Source organism: Drosophila kikkawai, chromosome 3L, assembly GCF_030179895.1.
Source record: "Drosophila kikkawai strain 14028-0561.14 chromosome 3L, DkikHiC1v2, whole genome shotgun sequence".
Taxonomy (NCBI): domain Eukaryota; kingdom Metazoa; phylum Arthropoda; class Insecta; order Diptera; family Drosophilidae; genus Drosophila; species Drosophila kikkawai.
Window position 1 is genome coordinate 16614134 of NC_091730.1, and position 26491 is coordinate 16640624.

Sequence of the window (26491 nt, forward strand, 5' to 3'; positions counted from 1 at the left end):
TTTGAGTTTGGGTTTGGGGTTACTCGTTTTTTTTTTTTTTACTTTTGGTTGCTGGCTGGTGGAGGTAATTGCCCCGATGTTCGAGCTCAGCAGGCGGCTTCTTCTTCTGCGAACCGAAAGGGTGGAATGGGGGCAGCGGCAGCTCAAATTTAAAAACAATCAAAATTTTTTTGTGCTGCCGCTATGCATAGAGCCAAATTAAAACCGGGTATTATCCATACATGTGTATAATCAAAAATTGTCGAAAAGGGGGGCAGCGGATCGAAATCGGACAGGTAAGGACAGAGACAGGTAAGGTGCAAAGGCAAAATAAAACATAAAAAGAAAGCTTTTGCCTTTTCGAGGCGTGGCAATAGCCGCAATTGGAGAAATGTTGCTCGTTTAATGGGTTTTTGTAAGCAATTTCAAGAACATTGAGAGCATGATTGAAAAGGTTTAATTTATCACAACAATGTTACAATTTTAATTGTAATTTAAATTACTACAACAATGTTAGAATTTTAATTGTTATTTTTGCAAAGGATTTGCATTATATAAAATAATACCGTACTTTTTAAAATGTATATTATTATTATCCATTTTTATATAATATAATTCTCGTTGAATTTCAAAATAAGATACAATATCTTATAGTACTTAAGCTTTCTTTTTCCCACCAAAAAATTAATCTCTTACTTAAAATCTAACATCTACCTTAGTTTTTTTTTGAAATATCTTTGTAAAGTCCTTGGCAAAACGCCTGCTAATTCCATCATACCCGCGATTAATACTATAAAAACCACTGCCACAGCCCCAAAGAGCATCAATCGCTCTTCGAAAATGCTCTTAAGTAAACAAAACCGCAACTGTTGTATGCTTACAGCTGTCTCTTCCGAAAAACATAGGTCAACACTGAGAGAAAACTAACTGAACCACTAAATTTCATATAAACACTGCCACAACGTGTTCGAAATTCGAACTAAGAGCGTGAAACGAGAGAGAAACGTGTGCAAAAGAGAGCCCTACAGAGAGCCTCGTTCGAATGTTTCGAAGTTTCAACCACTTACGAAGTCGACGAGTTTTCAGATTCAGATTGTTTTCGTCCGTCATTTCGAACAGACGTGCAGATACAGCGCCGAGATACATCGAGAAGTATCTAAAAGATACGCGTAGTTTTGGTACCAGCAAAACAACAACTACTGACCGCTGACTAAAGTGAAGTTTAACCCTTAAAATAAATGGGAAAATTTATATTTGAAAATGCTAGTGGAAAATGTATCCGTGAGATACGAATGTGAGAGAAGAATCAAGTGTTAAAAGTAAAAACCAAAAACGAAAAACCGCCCCCGCCGCACAACAATAACAAAAACAACCGGTACGCCGCCGTCGCTGTCGCCGTCGCCGCCGCCAACCTCCCCCCGAAAAACTGACGTCGTCGTCGCGCAAATCGTTTTGGAAATAAATCGTGTTTTGCCTTTTTGCAGTTCGTTGGTTGAATTTTGTTGTTGTTTATATACGCCAAGTTATTTACGTCGCAACAATAAAAGAAAAATAATAGCGAAGACAACAAAACAAATCGAGTCCCGGCAGTCGGCGAAAATGTTTTACAATTAAAATTACGCGCGCAGCGGGCAGAGGAGAGTAGTATCCGCAAGATACACAAACCAACAAACACACATACTATACCCTACCCTAGCGCTCAATATGCGCAAATTAAACTAAAATGCAGCACACCGGCGGAGCTGTAAAAACTTTTACGACTGACTGCCACCCGCACAGTCGAAAATAATACCAGATACAAATTAAGGTCGCCCAGGAGTTTCGTTCCCTACCTGCCAGCCTGCGAGTATATTAGTCTCAGTCCTTAGATCCTTACACAAAAGGATATATATTCACCGCCAAGGGAGCGACACACACACACACAAAGGCCGTAAAACATTTTGGGCTGCTGCAGCAGGTCTCCTCCTTCTCGCAGGACTCGTAAATTCACGGCCCAACCAAGCCGCCACCTCCAGAAATAAATAAAAACAAGGAAGCAGCCGAAAAATTCAAGACACTCACCGTCAAGTAACTGCATCCAGCTAACCAGCCAACAAGCCATACATACATCTATATATATATATATATATATTTATATATATATAGGGTATATATATTCGCGCAGAGATGGCGGGCAACATTGTCAAATGGTGGAAGCATAAAATTCTCGGCGGCTACAAACAATTCTCAGGTAAGCGAACTTGTTTAGTGAATTTCCAGATAGTTGCCAACAGATACGGTGGAGATGGATGTTAAATGCTCTTGGGGAGTGCCAAAAGTTTTGGCCATTGGACTGGCCAGGCGATAGCATTTCAAGGAAGCAATTTGTTTTAGCCATTCCCCTGTGGAGTTTAAGTAAATTAAATTGAAAGACCAAATAAGTGAGGTGAAGGAATTCCCTTGAAGTCGAGCAAAAGATATCTCTTAAAGATGGGGTATTAATTACAGAGCGATGAAGAGATATGGGTCATTAGGGAGGTTAAGGGGATTTCTTAATAAGGAACTGTGTACTTGAAAATGTTTAAAATTCTTCCTAAAATGTTTGTAGAATAATTCCCAGATAATAATTCCTTTTTATCCTCCAAATAATTGTTATTATTGTCCTAAAAACTAAACATAAAATAATCTAAAAAAAATCGAAATAATTATTTCCCATTAACCTGCAACTAAGTCTGTACATATCTAGACCGAAGATCTAAAATATTATCGTCTTTCTTCCCCCAAAAAGCAATTGCTCACAACATACACACACACACACTCCAGGGTCCATCTGCTATTCAGAATTCATTGAGTCAAGGGCTTCTCCCACATCCTTTTCCAATAATTACGCCAAACAACAATAGGTTGAAAATAAAATGTAGGCAATCCCAGTCTCAGTCCCAGTCCGGCTGCATTTTTATCTCGAAGATACACAGCCGTTCGCTTGTGGTCTTTGGAATGGGGAAAATGGAAGTGGTAGGAAAACGACACACAAAAATAGAACGAAAATCGAGAGAGAGAACGGAGAAAAACACAGGCAGTGGAACATCAAAAGAAAACGACGCATGGAAAATAAATAGAATTTTTTTTTTTTGGGAAATCGATCGAGTCGGAAAGGGATCGTCGGATCGTGATCAATAGAACGTCTCGCTGAGGCTCCTGATGCCGCTGCTGCTGCTGCCCCTAAGATCGCCTCCTTAGTAACGGCATAGCCATATCATAAACGTAAATAAACAAGAACCCGACTCCTGGACTCTACTCTCCCCCCCCTGATTCCGTTTTCGAAGTGGGATTGCCATCGGAATTGGACTTGGAAATGGAATATCGGACGACCTTTCTGCCAAACGAGCGACGTTGATGTCCGAATCGCTGAAGGAACATCAATCAATCAATGTTCTCCGTTTCTTCTTTTCCATTTTTTTTTACTGCCCTTCTGTCCACAAATTCATTGGAAATATTCTGGGGGAGAGAGAGATTTCCTCTTGTTCTTCCTTATCATCTTGGGCTGGCAATTGGTCTGCGCCAATTAAATGCCAGGCCAACACTTTGAACCCTTTTGCAGGACAACAAGCCCCGTACACTAATTGCTGGCAGATGCAGGGGGGGAATTCAAAGGAAACCTCCAAAGGCACACCGAAGTATGCAACTTCAAAGAAAGCAGCCAGCAGAGAAATACTACACAACAACAAACGGGAAGAGACCGAGGGCCACAAACACAAGAAAAAAATAAAAGAGAGAAAAAAAAAAAAGAGGAAAATAAAGCGAATTGAAATGCCGACGCCGTTGAAAAACAACGTACGAACATTTCTTACCTGTTGCAGGTAAAACCAAAGCCAAGTCGATGCCGCATTGAAGGTGGAGTTGGCCCAGTACACACAGAAAAATGGGTTTATATATTAATAAAATAATAACAAGTAAATAAAGAAATATTAAAAATATCATAGATACATTTTAATCAATTTTAAATAAAGGAATTTTCTTTGAAATTACATATTTTAGCTTCGATTTGTTTAGGTTTTCCTTTATCTTAAAATTATTTTCTCTGTGTATAGCAGCAGCTGCTACGAGGCCAAGACCGATACCGACAACCGACTCATACACAAAAACCTTTTAAAACCCTCACGTTGATAAAACAACAACAATAACAACGGGCAGCAAGTCGTCGAGCCGCCGCCGCAAGCAAAAATAATAATAACTGAGCGGCAGGCGGCAGAGTCGTTGCAAGGCTCCCCAACTCCATCTCGCAGATACATCCCCAACCCCATCCCCAGCTCCATCTCCATTCTCCATCCTCCATCCACATCCAACCAGTTCCGCGGCCAGGCCAACTATGCCAAACATCTCGGCAGCGGCTACACAAAAGCGGTTTTAGAGACCGAACGACGATCGACAGACGGACGGCGATCAAGACAGCCAGCCAGCCAGCCAGCGAGCCAGCCAGTGAGCGTACGTTGTTTGTATCTTTGAGATACACACCGCGCCGAACTGATGCTGCGACTGCGACTGCTGGCAAGCTGCGCTTCAAAAGATGCGCTTTTCGCTTTGAGGCGCGGCACCAGAGGCCGTCGCTCACAGTGGTTCAAAGATGCCTGTTTGAATGGGGATTATCGAAAGGTACTCCTCAGTTTTTTGAAACTGAGGAGAGGTCATTGAGGTTCGGTTGGATTTTAAGGGGATTACAGAGGGACGGTTCACTAGGCAAGCTGTAAAGATGGGTTTTTCTCTGAGCTGTATTTAAGGTAAGGTAGGGCATAAGGTTGAGGAAGTTTTTAAGAATTAGTTTAGCATAAGTTGGAACTATTTATGATTGGGTTTACTTTTAATTTGCGAAGTTTATGGGTACTTATTTCATTAGAAATTTTTATTTTAATTTATTTAGGAAGCTAACATAGCCAAAAATATAGAAATAAAATATATAATATATCTAAAATTTTAATTATAATATCATATTAACCATGTGAAGCTTTAGACCTTTATAAAATGAGCAGGAAAATATTTAAAAATATTGATTACAGGCAGAAAAATCAATTAAAAAATCCCAAACTATTTTCTACTTTTCTTGATAGTTTTTCTTTATAAAAAGTTCACCCTTTTAAATATTTTTCCAGCCACTGTACCCTTTTGCGGGTTTCACAAGTTTTGCCTTGGCTTTTCCTCGATGCCGTGCCGTAGTTGCTGTTATTATTATGGCCGGTGTGTGGACTCTTGTTGTTGTGAATTACGGTAGAAGGCAACAGGCGTATCGCCAAGGCATTGCAAAGAAAGAGAGACTTGGCTGTGGCTTGGTCTGCCTGTGCAACTACCAACTTTGACTTGGCACTTTTCGGCTGATCCAAGACGGAGCTGAGGGAGCAATAGCCTGGTATAAGCAATTTTCGTAATATTAGCCAGGAAGTTTCCGCGCTCAGCAGCGCGCCTTTCGACATGCCAGCGCGACCGACCCTATATATGGTCTTTGCTGGCGGATCGGATCGGATCGGTTTGGATGGGTTTTCGGCTTTTTGGTCCATCCCGATGAACTGGTTTTTCGGCAGAGCTCTGCTCTCCTCTGGCTAACCAAAACAATGCTGTGTGCCGCCGCCTTGTGCCAAAAGATAAAAAGCTGTTAGCTCGTAGCTTCTGCATTTCTGCTGGCCTCCCCGGGGGTTGGGGCTACTCAAAAGATATATGTAATGACTTTTGAGGTTTTGTTTTGGTCATCGGTTTGCGTGTGTGTATGTGTGTTGATTTAGCAATTGGCTCTTTCGACCAAGGCGGCTTCTTGGAATTATGCCGCACCAAGCTGAATGGGCAAATACCTGCCTTTGCCTTGTTGTTGTTGTTGTTGTTTCCTTTCACCCACCTGGCCATAACTTCTAGCCCATATGTAAATTGTAAGCTTAAATAAGGGGCATCGTAAATTCAAGTGAATCTGGTTAAGGGGGACAAAAAGCTGGTGGAATTTCTCAAAGGGGGAAAGGCTTAAAGGCTTCAAATTATGCGAGGAAGTCTATAAAAGGTACTAAATAAATAATGAAATTTTAAAAGAGGTTGATAATTAAGGTATTTGATTAAAGAGAAGCTAAAATATCAAAGGTTTTGATTCTCAATTGTTGAAATTAAATATTAAAATGTTCTTAAATATATTTTGCTAATAAACAAACCTTTGGGTAACTGCCTATTATTAACCTTGTTTAACTATAAATTTCTGTTAATTAATATTCTTAATAATTAAGTAACTTCTCTCTTCAAAACACACATAATATTTCTCACAAACTTCCTTACATTTCCCACTTGACACCTTCAAAAAGGAAAACCTTTTGTTGTTTTCACTTAAACAAATATTTATAAGAAAACCCCAAGTTTGTTCCAATAACCATGATGGAGAAACCGTGTTGGGCTCTTCTTCTTTGCGAATTACTATATAGTATATAGCATAGACTCGCCCGTCGGTACCTCTGACGTCTGATTGATAAGCGAACCCCCGCGCCTTATCTTAATAATATTTAATGCATGGCAAGGCGAAGCGTGGCGAGGCCGCAGAGGCGAAACAAAAAAAAATAATAATAATAATGTGTATGTTGTCACCAAGGGGGAAAGGGTGAAATAAGCTTAGTGGAGGGGGGATCCAGAGGGGGTGTGGTGTGTAGTTTGTGTATAGTGAAAATGAAATTGAAAATAATACAAAACGCTTTGTCGGTCATTAGCTTTGAGTGGACGCCGCCGCTTTCGAGTATTTCATTTATATTTCGTTTTTTTTTTCGGGGATCGTCGCGTCATTTGTTCGGTTTGGGTTTGGGGCTCGGTTCGGTTTGGTTTTGATTATGTCAAAGCGAAAAAGCCGCCAAACATGTGTGCCTCTGCCCGCATGTGAGTCTGTTAGTGAGTATTTGAGTGTCTGGGTGAGTGTCAATGGGTGCTTTGAAGGAAAGCGGCCTGGGAAAAGTTTTCGGGGGAAGACCCCGACGAAGTGGAAACGGGGATTTTCTGGTTAGGTGACAAAAAGGGACAAGCGTAAAATATTAAAAAGTAGATTGAGTAGTTGGAAAAATAATAATACAAGTGGGAGAACCTTTAATTGATTAATTTTATATTAAAAATACATTTTTAAAGAAAGTTTATAGATAAATATTAAAATATATTTAAGAAATTTCTAGAAAAAACTGATTTAAGTTTAAAATTTATACAAATAAAAACATTTAAGCCATGAACTAATATTATATTACTTTCAATTATTACTTGCCTGAATTAATATGCAAATTACCCATCTTAGTCAGCAATTTCTATGATCAGAATTTAATGCTTTTTCATTTTTGTATTTAACTAAAGTGCCAGAGGGAAGGGAGGCCAAGAGGCGTAGATAAAACAAAAGGCGGCTAACAAACAGAAAACCAGCAGACCAAGCCAACTGGCAACAAAGCGAACTATGAATACCAGTAAACACACACAAATATATATACTATATATATATATATTCATATAAAATCTGGCTGTAAGCGGGTGTCGGTGTGAGTGTGGGTATTTGGGTGTCTGTGCTGCTTTTTGTATGTGCGTGTCAACGGCACACACAGACACTTTCCGCTTTTGAAGTGGCTTTTAATTGATAAAAAAAAGCAACAAAAATACAACAAAAAAGTGGAAGAAGAGAATAAACCATGGCAAACAACGACAACAAAATGGGCATTACACATACGCCATGGTGGCTGTGCCGGAAAATTGAGAGCTGATAGCAGCAGGAAAAGCAGCAGCCACGCCAACGCCAACGACATTGATATTAATTCCCACGCTGTTGATGCGAGAGTGCTGTGCTGCTCCTCCTCTTTCTCTGGGTTTTATTTTCGGGCTCTGAATCTGATCCCCGGATCCTCTCCCCCCCCCTGCATTCCACCTAGTTAAATGATAAAAACGTGTTGCAGTTGAAACTGTGGGTGGGGGATATATACTTTAAAATGCCAAAGCTTGGCAACAACAGAAGCTAAGTGCTTTTGGGAATGAGAATATAGATAATGGATGGCTTGCAGCTTGCACAAAGTGAGTGCGGAAAATTCTATGAAAATTGTTGAGGCTTGTCAGGGGTAAATAGGTGGTCCAGAAGAAGGCTAAATAATTTTTAGAAAATTTTAGGGAAAGGGAAAGTTAATTTTAAGGCATTTTCTAAAGTTAAATAAACTTTATTTTAAGTTTTACTATTAGTTTTTCTTTAAAATATTAGAAAAAGTAAAGATTTATTACCAATATTTTAAAGAAAATATATAAATTCCTTTATTAATAATTTAAACTTAAAATTGTAAAGCAAATTGTTGAGCTACAAAATTATTTAAGGCCTTTTAAAGTCCTTTTTTCTTCAATTAACTAATATTTCTGCTTTATATTGGTCAAGTTTATTTACTATTCAACTTCTTTAAACTTATCCTTCGCTAAAAATGTGAAATTAAAAGTTCATTTAAACCCAAACTCCTTATTAACAGCATATTTCAATTACTCCCCTGCAAAAAATCCCTCTTAAGCTATACACAAAAACCCAGACTAATATAATTTGCGACTTCAAAAGGCGGCTTCAAAAGGAAACTTATCAAAGGAAACACATAATTCCTTTAACTTCAAAAAAACCCACACACATACATTTATATTTCCCCTCGCCACATTTTGTGACAAGAAAATAAAACCATTTTCCCCCTCAAATCGTCTGCAGACCAGAAAAAAAAAACCATTTTAACTGTTATGTTGCCGGCATTTGCCAATTTATAGAAAATTTCCAATTGTGATTATTGATTATTCATTTCCTGTGCCAACGGCCGACGGCTTTGGGCTCAAGCTTTCAGGTTCTCAACTTTATTTTGAGCTTGGTTCGGGGGCGCACCTACATTTCGATTTGAAATTGGGACTGGGATTGGGATTGCTTAACCCACTCGGCTCCCCCCATTTGCCAGGGGTTAAGTTGAGTCGTCTGTGGAGCCGACATGCTGACGATGATGATGATGATGATGATGATGATCATCATCACTGAAATGGTAAATTGGACTGCAGAATTTTCGTATTGGAATTGCTGGGATTGTGTTGTATTTTGTACAATAGTTTTTATTCCCTTTCCCCTCTCTCTCTCTCTCATTTTTTTCTCCTCCTCTGAGTTTGGGGTTATTGTCGGGATTGGTTTTGGTATTGTATGGGGTAATCATAACGGGTCGCTTGTTAACATGCTACATTAAATTTTTATCAAGAGCCATGGCAACAACAATCATTTATATATATATATAGTATTCCCCCATCTACCGGGGCTTACATAAATATCATAAATATCTAAAATAATGATGTTGTTTGTTGTACTCTCCACTCTCGATTATTATGATTATTATTGTGGAGCGGCGGCTGCAATGTAGCATGATTAACACAATCCCAACTGGGCACCCAAAGGGAAGCAATCAGCTCCAACTAGAAGAGGAGAGAGAGGGAGGTAGGGAAAGCCTAAAAGCATTGAACTGGGCTGGGAGTTTTCCCCCCACTTTCCCATGTTCTCGCCTCTCTCACATACATACATTACAAATAATCATAATAACAATGGACCCTCATTGCCCTGGAAAGATTTTTGGTACTGCTGACCAACTGAGAAAATGTTGGGGGGAAAATGAAGAGGGTTTCGTTGTGTTTTGTTGTTATTATTGCCGTTGTGGGTGTGGTCAGAGTGGCATAAAAAAAGCGTTAAATTATGGCCTGAAAATGCCCAAAAGCAAGTACTTAAAGTCTCTATAAAAATGAAAGCAAAAAGGAGAGAAGAGAAAGTATGGCCTTAATAATTAGCTTTAATATCTAAGAAAAAACTACCCTTATACCTTATACCATAACAAATTAGTTACAAAAAATACTTGAGATCATATATCAAACTTAACCGCAAATAACCCAAACAGACATCTTTGAAAACCTCGTTAAAAGTTCGCTTCGTTTCTCTCAGTCAATATGGCTTTTATTTTTATGATTTATATTATATTTATTGGAAAGAAAAACCATAACAATAAACATAATGATGGGACCAGGAACACCAACAAGAACAATAAGCAAACAAACAAACAAACAAATCAACAAACAACACGATCACGTACACATGCGGATACTTTAATGTGCGGCAGAGTATTTACCAAAGTTGATGTAAGCCCGACTGACGAAAAGTTTTAATCGCTGCGGGGTAGGAGGGGCAGCCACAAACTGCTCTCTATACATTTTCCTGGCTTTATCATACATTCAACCTCGCTATCGGGCCGAACGAACAACGTCATAAATTTGTAGCGCCAATTAATCACTTTTCCAGCAGCGGCAGGCAGGCAGGGCAAAGTTTTCGTTTGGCTGCATTGCAGTGCAGTCTATTGAATAATTGATGATGCATCTTGCAGATACATTAAAAATGAGATACTATACATACTTTTTGGTACATATAAAAAGCCAACAAACTGTCAATTCCAATTCATTAAAGCCGCCGCCCGAGAGCAACAAGTTGAGCTTCAAGATAGATGTACAAAAAAAGATACAGATGCGGAAAAGTGCGCTAGTATCTGTATCTAGGGTAATGAGCAAGGGTAAGGGAACTATACGAAAAAAGGGACTCCGGCATGCCTGTGAATTAATGAAGGGACAACGACCGTAGTAGCAGCATCAAAGATGATAAAAAACTCTTATCAAACAGAAGCCCAACAATTTTTATTGCTTTGACAAATGCCCAGAGCAGGTCTGATATATATATATATACCAAAGGTATATATATTCTCTTTTTTCCTGAAAATTTTAAGTGTTATTTATGTTTGTACAGTTAATTTGCATCCCATTGATGTTGGCTGGACCCGACGAAAGACGTGCAAGGGTTGAGAGACACTGAAAGGGTCTCAAAAGATATTTTATGCGTACATAATTAATACTTGGTGCGGGCGGAAATGCGGTCCTAAAAATTCTCCGAATCCCTATCTCCCTGCTCCTCTCTTTCCATTTGGGCATTGTTCGTTCGCTGTAAGCTGGCATTAAATTTTCATGGCTTAAACAGCGGCACGAAATAGGCTTAGGTTTCGGCCACTATTGCTGCTGTGCTACCTCTGATTCAGCTGCTTCTGCTGCTGCTTGCTGCTGCTTCGTTTTCATCACCGGAGAAACGTTTTTCACTTGAATTTCTGTCGGCGGCCATATAATTAAGGTGCACACGGCAAAATATGAGTGCAACGCAACACTTTGTGGCCAGGATGGGTAGAAGAGAGAGAGGTAGGGCTCGAAGGAGGAGAAGGGCCAAGGGAACCTGCAATTTGCTAGGGCCGGGACGACGACTCTCGGTCTCGGAATCGCTCAAGTCACCCAGTCAGTTGGGGATTCAGCCGCAAAAGCTCCCCCGATGCGACCACGATGCTCATTAAAAAGCCACGTATATACGGAAAGACACTGAGGGAAAATTATGATCACTAAATAGGGTTTTTTATATATATTTTTATATATTTTTACTTTACTTAAAATGTAATTTATTATTCTATATATTAAGTTGAAATATATAACCCTATTTTCTCTCTGTGTTTGTACAAAAACCTGACCAACAAATTGAAGCTGCTAGGCTTTAGGGGGGAGTAACTCTAAGGGGGTGCCGTCGTGCCCCAAAAGTGCTACAGTTAATGGCCAGCAAACAGTCCCGGGTCCTCAACATCGTGTCTGTGTTAATTTGATATGCTGCAGGCCCGGCCAAGAAGGTATCATTGGAGGAGGGGTCTAGAGGGGAAACAGGGAGCAACTTGGGGAACAGGAAGCGAGAGGCGAGAAGGAGCCATCTGTCAGTTGGAGTTATGGCAAATGCTGCTCTAGATGGCATTACTTTTTCGGGTCGTTTGATGAATTTCGCTGGTGAATAATTTAAGCCAGAAAATTACGACTTTAAAGGATGAGTTTGGGTTTAGTAAAGAAGGTTTTAGCTTAAAGGAAGTTTACCTAGTAGTTTGACTTCAAGGATAAACAGAGTTTGAATTTGTTAAAATAATTTTCAAGACTTAAAATAAACTAAATCCATTATCTATATACCCTGGTACCTAGCCTCACCCAATCTTATTATATTAAAACTTTCCATGCCTCTTGGTCGCAATCCGATATCTCTTTTGGTCCTACACCAACTTGCTTTGCTCGCTGAACATTTAATGTAATTTATTTAATTAGTTTTCGTAGGAAGTTTCCCTGTTTGTTGGCTGTCAGAGTATTATGTGTCTGTTGGGATAATATGTATACATTTCCGCTACGCAATTGCTATAGCAGCAGTTTCTTCCTACAAAATGGGGTCCAAATTTTTCCACAAAACATAATTCACTTCTCACGAGGCAAGGTTTTGACGTTTATGAATTGATCATTATGCAAAATTATGATTTGTAGCGTTCAAATTACAAATTTGTTACATATTTTCACCTTCCCCACCGCCTGCCTGCCTGGCAATGTTGCGCCAATTTCAGGCAGCCACAAATCATTTTGTGCTTTTTTCCGCCCGACTCTTATATACAACGTCTGTATAGTCTGTATATATAATATATATACGGATCGGTTTATCTGGCCCCCATCGTTGGTTGCTCTGTTCAGTGTGTTATAAAAATTGACTTTTCGCAAAGCGATAAACAAGAAATACGCCGGCATAAAGGGAGATGGGGGTACGCATATTTACGCATAATTTGTGTGGCCCCCATTCCGATAATAAAAATAGGGTACCCGAGGATGCCAAAAATATGCATAAAATCGGGGAAGCTAGATAGAGAGAGAGATGAAGTGTCAAGGGGATTGGCTTTGAGGAAATGCAATGCTTAGTGCTCGGGGTGCTCCTTGAGGTGCTATAAAAAGATGAAGAAGATGGGGCAAAACGTCTCAAGTTTATAATGAATGAAAACAGCTGAAGAGGCTTAAACTAAACTCTGAGGTGATGGGGGGTTTCTAAAAAAAATATAGAGGGAATTTAAGAGGAAAAATATATCCTATAGATAGTTCTGCTTTCTTATCTCACTTCTTTAAAATAAAATTAAATACTTTGCAACCTACTTACTTTCTTTAAAATTCCCGAAATACCTTTCTTATAGAGTCATCATCTCCCACACCCATTTGTAACCTCTTTGTATCTTCACAAATGTATCTCAAAGGTACAACATTCTTGTGTCTCGAGTTGCCACCATTTGCATTCCTTTTAAACTTACCTACAACTTCCTCTAAAGATCTTGTTGAAATACCTGAGATAATGTCCATACATCAAGAGCTGGACTTGAACCTTTCTATATCGCAGATCTAGCGTATTTTTGCCACAAATATTTCAACGCTTACTCATCCACTCAGTCCGGAGTATTTCATTCAAACTTCCAGGCAGAAAGACATTTGCCTAATTATTCGCTTCAGGAGTCTAGACTCTAGAGACCCCAAAACCGAGGGATAAGCTAAACCCAGAAACTGAGTTCCTGGAAAACCTGACACATTGTTAGCAGCTATAAAAACGTCAAGGAGATCACCATGGTCGGATAGGCCCGGGACAGGACACATGGCGGGCACACACACAGAGAGAGAGAGAAAGAGTCTTTTTAAGGGATTTTCATCGCAAAACAGAACAGCATGACACACATGCACACACAGGGAGAACACAGGGCTACGATTTGAGATTGCAGCTAATGATGGGAGCGGAGCGTCGTGTGTGTCTTTCGGGAGAAGAATCCTCTTCTGGGAAACCCACTCCACTGGCAATTGATTTTAATTTCCATGTGTGTCGCCGCACAGCAGATAAAGTGAGAGAAAATACATTTACATTTTAAAGATTAACATTAATTTATTTAAAATTTAAATAAGAAAAGATTAAGCTGTTTAAACTCCTTTCTCTGCTTAGTTTATTTTCTAAAATTCTTTTTTTTTTTTTTAATTTAATTTACTATACAATTTTTCTCAGTATCGCTGAGCATGTGTGTGTTTTTGGTTGTTAAAACTTCCGCTGCAGCCTCAGCCGGAGAATAAACCGCATCCACAGCTGCCCCAAAATGCGGCGCCGACGATTTTGTTGCCGGGCCTCCCCTCCTCTCCTTCTCTTGGTTGGAGATCCTGTCTCTCAGCCTCTGCCATTAGCTCTGCTTCTATGCACTTCCGGTCCAGGCAGGTGTTGCCGTTATGCCAGCAGTTTTGTGGTCTCCGAGTGCGGTCTTTTCGATAAAAACGAACTACATACATTTCAATTCAAAGTGTAAGGGCCCGATTAAGCCGATTTCAGATGCCACAGATGCCGCCATGAGTGCCCCGCCTGTCATTAGAGAAAGGTTCTCTTTCTCCTTCAGCAGAGCTCATTGTGTGATTGATTGATTGATGGTGACTCGGTAACTGGAACTGGAGTTTGAGAGTGATTAAGAAAGAAATCATTGAGGGAAGACAAAAGCTGAATGTCTATGGAGAGAGAGAGAGTCTATAACTACTGTCTGTGGATAAAAGAATTCATGTAGGTGCCATGTGGTTGGTTGGGTAAAGAATAAAAGACAAGATTGAGTGGGTTCAAATGAGAGTTGTACTTGAAAGTGGTAAGGAAGGGGTATAATTACGGAAATGAAAGTCAAGAGAGGAATATCTTACACTTTTATTTACTATAATTAAAATTGAAGTAGAAACTTTGCCTCAGGAAGGGCTTACTCTACTTCCTTTAATATAATTTGGCTTAGTTATCCTTTGTCTTTAACCTCTAACCCCTGCCAAGCTGCATTCTAATTTGCATATGGCAAAAAACTATGTATCTCAGGGATCTTTCGCTCTCTCTCTCTGCCTTTGTCTCCACTGTCAGTCACCACTTGCCGGCTGTCATTTGTAAAATTTATGACTTGCTGTCAATGAAATGCCACCCAAAGTGTTCTGCCATTGTTGACACCACACACGCAGTTACAGATACAGATACAAATAGGGATAGGAATAGCAGCCAAGACAAAGGAGCTGGCAATTGAGCAATGTTGCCGCATAGTTGCACATATTTAGCAGCCATTTTCAATTTCATTTGTGCCACAATTTAAAATGCAAAACACAGACAATGTCTGGGGTATCTTCTGCTGTATGGATGGCCTTTCCCATGGCACTTTGACAAATGCCGCTGCCAGTTGGCCTAGGTGCTAATGGTTCGTCCGCTGGTGGTCCGCTTGATGTCCGGAATACTAGACTCTTTGCACCCGAGGCCGCTGCTCTGGCTTATTGAAATTGATGAGCGGGCAAGTACGTGGCAGCTTAGCTTAAATCTACCTCGAACCCCGAACCCCATCTCCGGGGTTTTTTTGTTTTATTTTATTTTTTCTTTTTGACGACCCTGGGCCTATAAGCGCAACTCAGTCTGACTTTGACATTGATTGATTGCTCTGGCAGTGTAATTTATATGATTGTATTAGGGGAGTATGGCGCGGGTTCCTCCGCTTCTCCACACTTTGTTATTAATAGTTTGCCGCCGCCTCTGGTTGTTATTTCAACAGCAGATTCTGCTGAAAATTATATACGTTTTATAAAATATGCCCTGCCCTACCCGGCCCGGCCAATTCATTTTTAATGGTTGGCCATGCAGTTTAGCAGTGAGAACTTAACCACCTACATAGATCCACTACCAAAATCCCCACCAAGTGGGGGAGATTTAGGGCGAGAGCTGCTGAAAAATTGATGCGGAAATGTGGCCGGGGTGTTAAGGTAACCCTGGGGATACTCTTTTTAATGATGGAGATTTATTTTGTTAAAGTGGGTTTTGAGTTAAGGAATTTATTAAGCTGGCTTAGAAAGGTTTAATTGAAAATTAAGGGGATTTACTTAAGCTTTAAAGCCTGGAGAATCGTTGGGAAAATGAACAAGTAATTGGTTTTGATGGGAAATTAAATATGAAATGATTTAATGAAAGATATAATTAATAAAATATTCAGCAAAAAGATTTCTTATTTATATACCTCTAATGTGTTTTCTTGTAATGATTCCATGAATGTAAATAATATTTTTAAATTAATATATTCTATCTTTAAAGTATAAATTAATGCTTGTTTCATTCTTTATTAACAAAACCCTTTGACTTCCTTGTTTTACAAATTCCTCTTGCATACCAGACACCATCGCATAGCCAACATTCCTGGCCTGCTTTTGCCATACCCTTTTTTCCTGTGCTGAAAAATATTTCCCAATAGAATTTCATCGAGCTGCGAGTATTTTGCACAAAATTTGATACGCAAAATATGTTGCAGCAACAGGAAGGGTTTTCCGAAAGGAGCAGGGAGCAGGAATGAAGGCTGTGCTATTTGGGATAACCAGTCACGTAGTGTGGAAAAGCCACGGGCAAGTGCAGTGGGGGTAATCTTCACACCCACAAGTAGATGCAGTCACGCCCCCAAAAGCAATTTTGTTTTGGTTTTTTTTATATATTTTTTTGGGGAAATGTATAAGAAGAATTTTGCATTTTATTTATGGCTGACGTTTAGCAGCGCCAAAAGGTGGCGAAGGGAATTCAAGTTGATTTTCAATTTCAGTGGCGCTCCAAAATGTTTGTGCTGTTTTTTTTATTTTACTTTTTTTTTTGCATTGAGTTTTTAAAGTCCCTTTGGTGCAGCACTAACTTCATTAGGCATGGAGAGACGTCAGTCTGGGAGTCTTGAACTTCTGCAGCTGCCCCAGGGCGAAAGTTTAATGTCTTTTCTGGCTAATTGAGTAGCCGGCATCAGGCACCAGGAACACCGACACCGGCTCGAACAAACTCCGTCCGGATAGAGGGAATGGCTAGCGAACCGCACATAAAAAGACCCTGCCAAGTCATGCATCTAATTATGAGCAGCAAAAAAGGCCAAGTGGAATAAACCGTCGAAACTATTTACTGCAATGGGTAGAGAAGAGAGGAAAGAGGGGATAGCTTGGGCTGGGCTGGGATCAGTTGGGTACACATGCTCTGGTATGGCTGCTTTAAGGCAATTAACTGTTACTTACGTTGGCATTTTCCAACCAATTAAAACCGCGCAAAGTTAGCAGACCAAGGGAAAACCATTAAAGCTAATGCTTTTTCAGTTGGCCATTAGTTGCCTTTATTTTTATGAAGCGATTAGAAGGTAAAGTCCTGGAAGAGACTTGATTTAAGGTATTCTAAATTCCAATTATATCTCTTAACTATAGTAAGACTTCATCAACTTTTCTGTTCTCCAAGTAATTTATCATTTTTACTTCTATTAAATGTCTAAAAATTTGAATTAAAAAGTACACCAAGTTCATCGATCAACTGGTCAATCCATCAACAAGTTTTTTTTTTATATGTATCTCCTCCACCCCTGCCCTGGGTTATTAATTACCAACTGGCTTCCCAGGGGGATTTTGTTTGGCCAACACATACACTCGTCTCACACTCACACACACACACCTATTTGCACACGTTCTCTTAATTAAGCTAATCGGGGCAAAGACCAGCTCTAGTTACTTACGCTTCGGCTTAAACTGTTAACTTAAGCTGGCCACAGCTGATGTTGGCCTTAAGCCGCTTCATTGAATTAAGCCAACTGGCCTTGCCAGTACCCTCCATCTCCACCTGTAAAAGGAGAAATGGAATGGAGCTTCCTTAGGGGGCGCCATCTGGCATCCGCAGAGCGCCAATAAAATTATACACCAATGTCTCTATTGGACTATCTTCTGCCCTGCTCCTATATATATATGTTATAGCTGGTCCTTGGTTTTTTTCCTCTTTTTTTGTAGCAAAACCAGGACCAGTCCCAGTGCGGTTTTTTATGCTGCTACCGCTCTATCTGTAACTATTTCCAAGCTGTTGCCAGCAATTAAACTTTGTGTCTGCTTCTATCTGCGTTTTCCTTCTTTTCCTTTTTTTCTTAAATTGCTAATGCCATAAAATGAAATTAAAGCTGAAAACTAGGGACGGGCGGAGGCTGTTTGAGAGTTCGAGTTCGAGGCCAATCCATGGCTCTGATATTTCCGTGCACTTAAACACTTAACGCCATTGTTTATACACTTGAGTGCACTCGCCTCGTCGCCTTTTGATGTGGTGTGAAAAGTCGTCAATGGCACACAAACACTTGTGAGCCGCCGCAGTCGCACATAAGCTCTTCCATATTTTCATCCTTCCCTACCTAACGCCTAACGCCCCTCCCCCGTCCCCCTTTTTAAATCCCAAAAACGTATCCGTATCCGGGAGAGAGCACAATACTCATAAGTGTTCAACTAAATGGAAAACATTTCTTTTAAGCGTTGACAAAACAATAAAATAAAAGACGCTTATGCTCTGGAGGGCATTTTGATGCCACGTTCCGATGGCGTTTTGTGATTCCGTGGCCGATTCCGAATCCTATTCCTATTCCAATTCCCAATCCTGGGCTCCCTATAATGAAGGTATTTCAAGGGATTGTCTAAAGTAGTAGGAAGTGTTTTTCCTTTTTTCTTTTTTGGTGGCAAAGATTTCCGTTAAGACAGCAGACATCATGACCAATTTAAGGGGCGGGGAAGGCCATTTCCCAGCAAAAACAAACAAACAGCAGATAGGTTTTTCCCTCTTTGGAGGATCCTTGTTGTATGTATGTGTGCGCTGCGCTGCGTAATCTGTAATGGAATAGGATACCTCAGATACCTCGGAGAGGAAGCGGAAGGAAGGATGTGTTCAGGTGACAAAGATGTCGGGAAAAAACAAAAGGCATGAGCGGAAAAATAAATGCTAGGAAAATATGGGGAATGGGGGAAATGTCTAGTTGATGTAGATTTACTGAGCCAATAAGCAGTTTAGACGTGGCAATAACCGAGGGAATTAAATGGAAATTGATAAGGTATATTCAGACATAATAATGTATATAAACGTGTGTAAAAGGGAATAAAAATGTCTATATTATTTCTTTAATTTTTGAATATATTATATAGAATTTTATATTTTTTTTTATATACTAGTTAAGAGCTAACTACAAATAATAGAGATAGAAAATCTATCAGGATATTTGAGGAATTTAAAAACATTAATTAAGAAATTAAATATCTTTAACTTTAATTATAACCAACCTCAAAATATTATATTATATATATTATAATATTTTCCTTAGCTTTATATTTCCTTAAACCCATTCGTTCAACTTTTGTCGCCTCTACTGTTTATTTTTCTAACCAAGAAACTGGGTCAATTCAATGCCATTTGTGTGGCATTTACATTTGTGTTATTCCCTCTCAACTTATTCTTGTTATGACCCCCATCTTCCTCCTGGTCTTCTCTTGTCTTCCTTGGTGACAGCCGTTGGGCCAAAAGTGAAATGCCAATGTAGCCCAATTATGCCATGTCTCAGAACCGACCAGGACCGACTTAACCGAAAGGTAACTGCCAACTGCTAACAATGCAAAGCCTACAAATGGCGCCACTCCCCTAAATATATATATATATATAAATGTCCCGTAGTACGATATATACTTATGTATATTTTTGCTTATTTCGCCTTTTTGTTGTTATCTGTGCCATGGCAGCAGCAGCATCTCCACTCTCCTGTCTCTCTGTCCCTTCGCATTTTGCTCTGGGCAACAGCTGTCAACCAGGTTACGTGTGTGAAAGTAGCAAAAGGGGGAGGAGTAGGCATAAATTCAGCCTCAAACCCCTCTACCCCCCACAGCAAAAGCCTCACCTAAAATTGCGAAAAACAGAAAAACACCAACAACCAACGACAAAGGGAAAATAGAGCCAAAAAGTTTCATTTGTGATTTCAATTTGCATAAAATCTGAGCTGTAGCAAAGTCTAAATAAAATCTTTAAATTAAAATATTGAAAAATATATAACTAAATAAAGAATTAACCCTATATTTTCCCCCTGTGTAGAGGGGTCATCTCACACGTACACACTTCCAAACAAATCTACGTATCTGTGTAGTACCCTAATTCGATTTCAAAGCACACAGAATTAAGGCAACTCCGCAGGCCTTTTGTTCTATGCTATGCCTCTTGCATTGGTTCTAGGCCAGCGGGAAAAGCTATTGAAAAATCATATATGTAGGGGGAAAGCCAAGAGTAGAAGAAGAGGCGCAAAAGACAAAAGACAAACACAGCAGAAATGGAGACTCATCCACATCCACATTGATACGTGCCTGGCATTTGCCAAGCTGGATTAATTTCATTTTACCAAAAACCAAACCAAAAAAAAAAAAGGAAAAACGAGAAGAAAAGAAAATATATATATACAAAAGAGACAAGCGAAAGGAAGGCCTCTCTTCGATAATGGCAGCATTAATTTGAATTGCATAATTTGTGTCTGTGCAGAAAGCAGAGAATAAGGAATTAAGTCAATGGCCCAAACAAAATATAAATATCGATTAGGGGAAACGGAGCTGCAAATGACGGGGAAAATAACTCTCCGTCAACCCATTTAATTGGGAAAATTTAACACGTACATACATGGGCCACATTTGTATTCATTCTCGGTGCTCTGCTCTGCTGTCTCTCATGTCGCTGGGAAATTGGATTAAAGACGTTAAAGACTTCTGCTCTGTTGTCAACGCCGCGGCGTGAGTTGTCTCTGCTCTGTGGCAACTGTAAATTACATTTCATATTAGCGGAGCTGGAAAAGCCCCCACGATGTGCCCTACAATGTGCAGAAAAAAAACAAGAGAAGAGGAGAAAGAGGGATCCTGAATGAAAACAAAACGAAGTTTGTTAGTATGCCATAATCGTATGGCGACGAGGCTTTATTTATAGCATTAACGCATATTAGGCCTAATGGGCATAACATACGATGTCGGAGGGGAATAAGGGGAAGTGGGAGAGGGTATGCCATATAGGGGCTTGGAAATGGTTATAAATGTTTGAGAAAACCAAGTATGATTGGGAGTTATACAAGGGATATGAGGGAAGTGCACCAGAGAAGGATGAAAAATGCTTAAAAATAATAAAGAAAAAATAAAGAACATTCGATTTAGGTTTAAAAATGTAAAAACCCAGTGAAAATATATATTAAAAAATTTTATTATCAAGGATAGGTCTGTTTTTCGATAAAGTTTCTAAGAAAGTTATTTAAAAAATATATTTTTTTCTACCATACAATTTTTTTTTTAAATTTTCCTTGTCTTAAATACAGTTTATTTTTGAAATAATAATATATTCTTGATCTTCAAAATATTTATTATTTTTTCGAATTTTTCTAAACTTTATTTCGCTGTACAACTAAAGAAACTCCCCCTCAGAACATCTAATTTCCTCCCCCTTAATCAGTTGAAGAGAAAAACCAAGATACGACAAAATTCAATCACGTAGCGGAAATACACAAAGAAATGACAGAAAATAGAAAAACACTGGGAAAACAAGAAAACTACCCGAAAATAAGATGAAAGAAAGCTAATTCCGCAGCTAGTTCAATTTCACAAAGGAAACTGTTGGATGCACCGAACCATAATATATCCATCAGACTAAGCAGAAACCCTCCCCCCCCCTAGAAAAGCAAAAACATAATCTAGACCCAAACTCTCCTGGGGGCATAGCCCAGTGTTTACATGTCAACTCCTTCACGTTCTAGTTGATTAAATAAACTGATTGATGGCATGCCTGATTGATGCCTTCAACGGGTACTCTTATCCTGCCTCCTGCTAAACATTTTTTCAACATGACTTCCTCGACTAATGCAACCCTTATTCTCTTTTCTTGCAGGTGTGTACCAAAACCAACTTCGAAACCGAAAAGAAGTCAACCCTTAGAGGCGTTGTGAGTTACCAATATTTTCTTTTTTTGGGGTGTGTTGTACTTTTCACGCTTTGACAAACTGCTGCCGGAATCGGAATCTCAGTTGGAAAGAACTTGGCTCTAGAATATTTTAAGCATTATAATCGCATTAGAGCGATAAATGACCAAAATCGATAGGCAGTCAGCAGTTTTGGCTATTTAGTTTCAGTCGAAAAAACCTTACCAAGGGTGACTTTTGACAGCCCCCGAAAAAAACCCCAAAACCCAGAGTCACGTTTGCTGCTTTAAAGCAACCCTTAGGCCCCATTCCCCCAGTTGCTATTTTGCCACTCCAACTTCAGTGAAATAAAACCGGCTTAAACGCCCCCAAATTAGAAGAGCCAAAGAACCCGAAAGCAGCCCAGGACACACAGCGTCAGCGTCAGGAAATATGACAAGAGCCAGGGATTGGGATTGCTATCGCCCGGATTGCAGGCGGCGGCCGTTTGCTGCAACGGAAGCCACCCCCAAAAAAAAAATCCAGGAAATGGTATAACACTTGGAGAAATATTCTGCGGATGGAATACAACCCCAAGAACTCTATTTGGAGGTGGAAAGAAAATTTAAAGTTGTTAATGAAAGGAGGGAGTGAAGGAGATAGGTCTCTAGGTTGGGTTTTTAAACTTAGAAGTAATCTTGAAAATTTAAAAGATTTGAATGATAATGTTTATAAATAAATATTAATTATGAATTGTATTTTTTTATAAATAATTATTACTATGTTAAAGAAATTAAAAAGGGAAAAATTTAATAAGAATTTTTGTAGAAAGTTTGAATGATTGAAATAATAATTTTTTATACACAATTTTAATATTAACCAAGGATTTTTATTTATTTTATTTTACAGTTATTATTTTATTTTACAGTTATAATTAATCAATTTCATATTAAATTCTTAGTTTTATATATTCCCCAATTTACTCCCAGTGTACTCCTAAGTTTTACTCCCTCAACGGCCTGGATTTTACTTACTTCGGGAGTTCCTTTTTCGAATTCTGCAGTTTATTGTCTGCTGATGATACAATGCATCAAATAATGAAAAGGGTTCCAGGAAATGCGCCACAATTAAGCCGGGGATTTCCCCCACACACAAACACATACACTCACACCCCACACTATGAGGAACCACCCTCTTGGGATAACCTCCCTGGGCATTTGAAAAACTTTATCCTTCACACTCTCAAGTTGCCATTTCCTTTCTTAGCACAAATTTTTCACTCTCTCTATATATTTTTTTTCCTTTTTCGCCATACAAAGTGCAAACAAAATTTATTTTCCATTTAGTTTTATAAAGCGCAAACAACATACAACAAGCGGAGAGAAGAAAGGCAAAGAACAAGAAAAACATTGGTGGGTCGTGGAAAACGAGAACAAGAAAAGCAGCTAAAGGCAAAGCCAAACAAAGTTCAATCAAGTTAACTTTGTTGCCAAAGCGAAAGGAAGTGGGCGGCGTTTTCCGGGACGACCAAGTTCAAAGCAGCTCTGGACTTTTGACTGAAAGTCGTGGCCGATTTGACCAGGACTCGCTGCTCCACCAAAACCTGGCCAGCCCGGCATAGCTTAAGTGTATTTAAAAAAGTTTTTCTTCTCTTTTTTTCGGCAGTGCTTTATCACTGGGATCTGGGCAACCACATTTAGTTCCTCCTTTTTTTTTTGTATGTCCCTCTCTCAATTTTCAATCAAGCTTAAAGCCCGGCACAAAGGACACACACTCTTTAAGCCAAAGTTTAGCCGGGAGGGCAGAGATGATTGGCCCTTGGTCAGAATGTTTAAGTAAGTGTGTGGTTTAGTGAGTGCAAATTTCTGTCGAGTTTTTGTCACGTTTTCGGATTTCGGAGACGAAAAGGGAGCTAAGAAGTAGGGGAATAAGTAAACAGTCACTTGAATTGGGTAAAAACTAAGTTCGGAGTGTGGAGAGAAATTTAAAGATGAGATTAAGTTTGGGTAGAAACGGAAAAATCGAAATATGTAGCTTTTAAGAAAGATAAAACTATATAAATAAATTTGACAATAAAGGGAAATGGAATAAAATATTAGGAAATAATGTAAACTTTTTGCAAACTAATGTTATTTACCAAGAACTTTAATAGAGCTAATAATTATTATAAGAAAAACAGCTTATAAACTTTTCCTAACTTTCGAGGAGTCAACAGAGTTCCTTGAAGTTTCTGTAACTGGACTAAAAGTAACTTCAAGTATTTAAGATATCTGAAAACTGCAACAGCTGCTGGCTAGCAACCTCGAAAGGCCTTGGTAAAGTCGGTAAAGTATCTCTCTTTTGAGCCAAGTCTTGGGAAAACAATTCGCAACCATCACGGACTTGGTTTTCCCCTTCCGCTCGACTGAAGTTTTCTTTTTCTACTATTTTTTTTTTTTTACTTAACTTTTTATAATGACCCGAGGCACGCCCAGAAAGTGGGTCAAGTTATGTGCCAATAAGGCACAGAGCTCTCTTGGACATGGACGTGGCCGGTGGATATGGACCTAGGAAATGGTTACTATTTGCATGGAACTTTGGCGCGTTTTTGCGGCCTGTGTACGAGGGGCAATTAAATGGTTGGAACAAGAAGAAAAATCAATTACAAAACCCCACTTGAGAGCGGTTTGAGGAGCGGAGCCCAAATGACTTCCGCTCAAGATGTTGTTCGCTTCGCTTAATTGCTTGCCCGCAGAGTCTGGCAAAGTCCTAAAACGGAAATCATGTTATGGCCAACGCTCTTGGGGATGGCTGGCCGGTCGGCGACAGCAGTTGTAACTCATAAATATAATGACAAATCAGAAAAGAAAAAAAATACCAAGAGCCAGCTGGACAGCAATCAAAAGCTGATGAAGAGAGCCTCTCCTCTTCTAGATGGTTTCCTTGGTTGCGTTTCCCTGGTGCTGCTGAGTCAGAAAAATAATGGAAAACAATTTAGACTGTGTGTGTGTATGTGTGTGCAGACGTTGAGAAGATGAAAGAAAAGCCAGCAATAACAATTGAATTTTCAAATGCTGCTTATTGTTTTTCCAGCAAAAGACGATGAGGAAATTGGCCAACGAACGAACCGTACGAACCGAACCCCTTGTTAAAATGCAATCAAATTGTACTGGGCAAAAATGCTGCTCTTTCAGAGTCTCCGTTTGTGTTTGGGCTTGGGTCGAACCGCAAATATTTGCCGGCCAGGCCAAAAGCCAGTTTAATTTTGGCCTTCAGGAGGAGGGCCAGGGGCCAGGCTGCAGTTAGTTTCCCCCCATTTAGCAACATAAAAGAATAACGAAATTAAATAAAGTCATGAGTTACAACTAGAACGAAAACTAGATACCCTTAAAGTTATATAAATAGGATTAACAACTTTTCTAGTTACAAGTCTCTCAAGTTTATTTACCTTTTGAAATCCCTACAAGTTCTTAAGGATGTTCTCCTTCTTGAAAGCCTTTACCTTTACCTTTTCTACCGCTCCATAATTGATAGACCCCGTCAAGTGACAGAGTATAACGAGTAACAAACCTCAACTTTTTGGCATTCACTCGAGTGCAACGTGGCCTGGAGCCGGGGCCTGCAAGTTTTTGGGGCTGTTCTGTGGCTGCTGCCTCTTGGCTACTGGTTTCTTTTTTTGTGTGTGCTTGTGCCGACACACAAAAAGTAAAAAAAAAAGAAAAATATCCAGCGGCCAAACAGTAGCCCCTTGTCAGAGCCCACATATGATTCTGACTCTCCAAAGTCTCCTCCTCCTCAGCCTCCTCTTGCCCCCTTAAAGTCGAATCTCAGTCAGAGTCTCGCCTGCCAAGTTGCAAGTTTTTCAGTACGTAAATCGGAGGCTTTTTTGTATTTCCTTCTTTTCGTTCTTTTTTTTTTATTTTTTTAAATATGCTACGTGCAGCGAGGAGAACCGACTGGAAGAACGTGCTGCGTGCGGAGTATTTGTTGTTTGAAATAAAAAATAAAAGCAGAAAAAATAAAAAGAAAAACGACAACAGAAAAACAAAAAGTTACCAAGAAGTTGCCGACAACGATGTCGGTTGACTTTGTCATATGAAAAGTAAACAAACGACAGGCAAAAGGCAACAAAAATCCAGGCCCACACAGGCCAGGCCAGGCCAAGTCAAGTCAACCAGGCTCGAAGTCGAGTGAGAGGCAAATTATGGGCGGCAAGGAGAAGAGCCAGAGGCGTGGGTCCTAGAGGGATGGGATAACTCCATAAAATAGACTTGATTAACGAGAAGAGTGCAACTACTTGGGTGGAATAAATATTCCAAAAATCTTGTTAATTATTTTATAATTATTTACAAAACCTTTATTATATTTATTTGGCCCTCTGAAATGATTCTAGGCAGAATTAATGAGAGAAATGCAACAACTTGCTGAAAAAGTATTCTAGAAACCTTTTTAAGCATTTCCCTATTATTTATAATTTTTTTAATATTTTTATTTAACCCTCTAAATATTAGTTGTCCCCTCCCAAACATATAACCCCACCTTCCCTGTCCCATTTCAACTTTGTCACATAGTTGGCGACACTCGACAAAAACTCCACATTAACTATCGCGAGCGTTGCACACGTCTGAACTTCTCAGGACCCACGGATCCCACTTAAGCTCCTCCGGCTCAAGATGGTTTGTGGCACTGACGAAAAATAGTTAATTATGGTGGCAAGTGGCTTACAAAAGGAAATGCTCGGCGACAATTCCCAAGAACCAAAGCAATAAAAACTATTTTATGAGCCAAAGTTTCGCCCGAAAAAAACACCAACTGGATTTAATAAAAGTTTTTCGTATTTGCTTAAAGAATATTAATAATAAATGTGGGGGAAAGGGGCTGTATATGGATGCAATCAGCTTATGCAAATCCTTGTTGAT

The 26491-nt window shown here is 39.5% G+C and overlaps 1 protein-coding gene across 2 annotated transcripts in view; it reads left to right on the forward strand.

The window, feature by feature from the left end:
* Positions 1–1090: 1090 nt before the first annotated feature.
* nkd (naked cuticle) overlaps positions 1091–26491 on the forward strand; it is a 42262-nt gene continuing 16861 nt past the window's right edge. For both annotated transcript variants that reach the window (XM_017182174.3, XM_017182175.3), the window contains exon 1: positions 1091–2209. In XM_017182174.3, the coding sequence (XP_017037663.1) occupies positions 2146–2209 (64 nt within the window). In that variant the 5' untranslated portion in view covers positions 1091–2145. The remainder of the gene's footprint in view (positions 2210–26491) is intronic.